Source organism: Stylophora pistillata, chromosome 4 (assembly GCF_964205215.1).
Source record: "Stylophora pistillata chromosome 4, jaStyPist1.2, whole genome shotgun sequence".
Classification (NCBI taxonomy): Eukaryota; Metazoa; Cnidaria; class Anthozoa; order Scleractinia; family Pocilloporidae; genus Stylophora; species Stylophora pistillata.
In genome coordinates this window covers 15690730-15693229 of record NC_142522.1, presented here as the reverse complement: position 1 = coordinate 15693229, position 2500 = coordinate 15690730, and the positions used below count along the sequence as shown (strand labels likewise).

The window sequence follows — 2500 nt, the reverse complement described above, 5'->3', positions numbered from 1 at the left end:
TGGCCAACAAGAGAAGATGTTGATGCAAATATGCCTGAGTCCTTTAAAGAGAAATACAAGTCAACAAGAGTGATTATTGACTGCACCGAAGTGAAATGTCAAATGCCAAGCAGTTTGCAGAAAAATTCAGAGTTATTTAGTAGCTACAAAAACCATACCACTCTCAAGGGTTTAGTTGGCATTTCTCCTGGTGGTGCCATTACATTTGTTAGTCAATTGTATACTGGGTCTATATCTGACAGAGAAATAGTTGAGAGAAGTGGGTTTTTGGATATGACTTTTGATGAAAAGGACTCTGTCATGGCTGACAAAGGATTCACAATCCAGGATTTGCTTCCACTTGGGGTTTCACTAAATCTACCACCATTTTTGGGAGCATCAGCTCAAATGGATGCAGAGAATGTCATACTAACTCAGGAAATTGCAAGCCTTAGGATCCACATTGAACGAGCAATAAATAAAATAAAAAACTTTCATGTTTGGGATCGAGTAGTCCCTTTGCATCAGTTTGGTATAGTTAATCAAATGTGGGCAGCCTGTGCCATTCTATGCAATGCTCAACCAAACATAATTTCAATCTAACTTGATTTGACCAAAACAAAATTCAATTTGATATTCATATTAAGTAATTATGACTAATAATACATTATTAATAACTAAGAAATAATGTTCTGTTTTAATTTCTTTTTAGATACAAGCTGATAATTTATCACAATGTACATTTAAATAATGAAACTACATTATTGTATCAAAATAATAAACTAACTCAACAAGATTGATGTGGCAATGCCAACTCTATTCATAACTATTGTCACTACTTCTACCAATCAACCAACAAAGCTTTAATTAATGAATCTGTACAATCAATTTAATTTGGTCACGTGGAGCAAAAAGAGAAAAAGCTATCAAAAATTTTCAGAAAAATTTGAGCAAAAATTCAATTTGGCTTGAAGATGGTTGCATACAATATGTTTAATGAGCAAAAATACAAATAAGTCACTATTTGTCAGTAACTTTCTGTAACACTTCCTCTAATATCGGTAAGAGACTATCAGTCTCAATATTTAAAAAAAAAATTCTAATTATCATTCTGTTGTTCACTGTAACTCTTAGCAGCAAAATGGATAAAATGATTAAAGAAATAACTAACTAGTTGTTGTCTGAGCTGATTCCAGAAGTCTGGATCAAAAGAGATTCTTTGAACATAGAGGCCAACTTTTGTGTATACAATAAAATCACACCACATAGCACCTGTGATGCCCATTTGCCCCTGAACTTGTGAGTAATACATGTGGTTTTCCTTTAATTTGCATTGTTTATCACTGATCTTCTCCATAAAAAATTTTGAATCATCAGCAGCATTGAGGGGATGAACATTAAAATACTTGTATGGGCATTTCACCTCAGCAATTCCAAAGTGGTAAACGCAACCAGTATCAATGACCCTACTATCTGGACTTGCCCCAAGAATAGGGAAATCTTTGGACACAACCAATCCACAGGGTAAAACTTTTACTGGTGTTTTTTGATGAAACATGAATTTGTGGTATTCTAGTAAAGCAGTTGACTCATACCTTTTCCCATGCTCAGTATAAACTGTTTTGACCTCTTTAGGGTTTATAAGGGAGTCAGCAAAATTGTCGTGGTTTCTTTGTCTCTTTGAGATAGTGTGGAAGTTGGAAGCAGTAAACCTCCACCTTCGTTCTTCAGACCATCTTGCAGAATTGGCTTGTTCCCTTGATTCATTTTCAATTTCATTGATCTTTTTTTCATCTACTTCCAAGCCACGCAGAAAGGAAAGTTCATCATTACTCATACCATCTGGAATTTGTAGAGTTTCATCTGAATTTCTCAATGGCAATTGTGGATAGACCAGATTGACTGCAATAGGTAGTGCAAGTCTTCTTATTGTATTAATATCTGCAACAGCAGTAAAGTTTGCCTCACTATACCCCACTTGATAAGATGTGTATGACCCTTTGGGACATTTACCATACTTTGTTTCTTTACTCTCTTGTACTTGCACATTTGACATATGCGTAAAGCCACAGTTTGGTTCAGTTGTTGAAAGAGTCGCTCTCAGTATCTGCTCAGCTTTCATGTCATGCAAACAGTTCCTTCTTGCTTCATAGAGTAGACACTTTACCCCAGACCTAGTCTTGGTATCGTTGAGTTTTGTTTTTTCAATAACCATCTCCATGACTGGTTCTGGCTTAATTTTTTTGCCACCTCCTTTCTGGTGCCACTGTTGCAACTTAGATGTGCAAGCTAGGGTGGCTTGCTGGTCAGCTTCATGGCTAAGATCTGTAGTCACTGTGCATTTATATATGGTGAACTTACAAAGTTTAAACATCAGTCCTATCATATGGTTGCAAAGTCCAGCATTCCCTGATATACAAGTGCATACCGCATGCTCCACATTACCAGATATTATATTGAGGGCAATTTTTCATTGATGGGGCAGATCGTTTTTTGAGAAACTGTGACAACACTGTGCTTT

At 36.0% G+C, this 2500-nt stretch overlaps 2 protein-coding genes across 2 annotated transcripts in view; one reads left to right on the top strand and one right to left on the bottom strand.

Moving 5' to 3' along the window:
* The window catches only part of LOC148732612 (uncharacterized), a 1950-nt gene extending 1175 nt beyond the window's left edge, over nucleotides 1-775 (top strand). Inside the window, exon 1 of the mRNA XM_088756192.1 lies at nucleotides 1-775. This exon is cut by the window's left edge and continues 1175 nt beyond it. Coding sequence (XP_088612318.1) covers nucleotides 1-582 — 582 coding nt within the window. The 3' untranslated portion in view covers nucleotides 583-775.
* The window catches only part of LOC148732611 (uncharacterized), a 2546-nt gene continuing 703 nt past the window's right edge, over nucleotides 658-2500 (bottom strand). Inside the window, exon 2 of the mRNA XM_088756194.1 lies at nucleotides 658-2500. This exon is cut by the window's right edge and continues 352 nt beyond it. Within this exon, the coding sequence (XP_088612320.1) occupies nucleotides 1079-2365 (1287 nt within the window). The 5' untranslated portion in view covers nucleotides 2366-2500 and the 3' untranslated portion in view covers nucleotides 658-1078.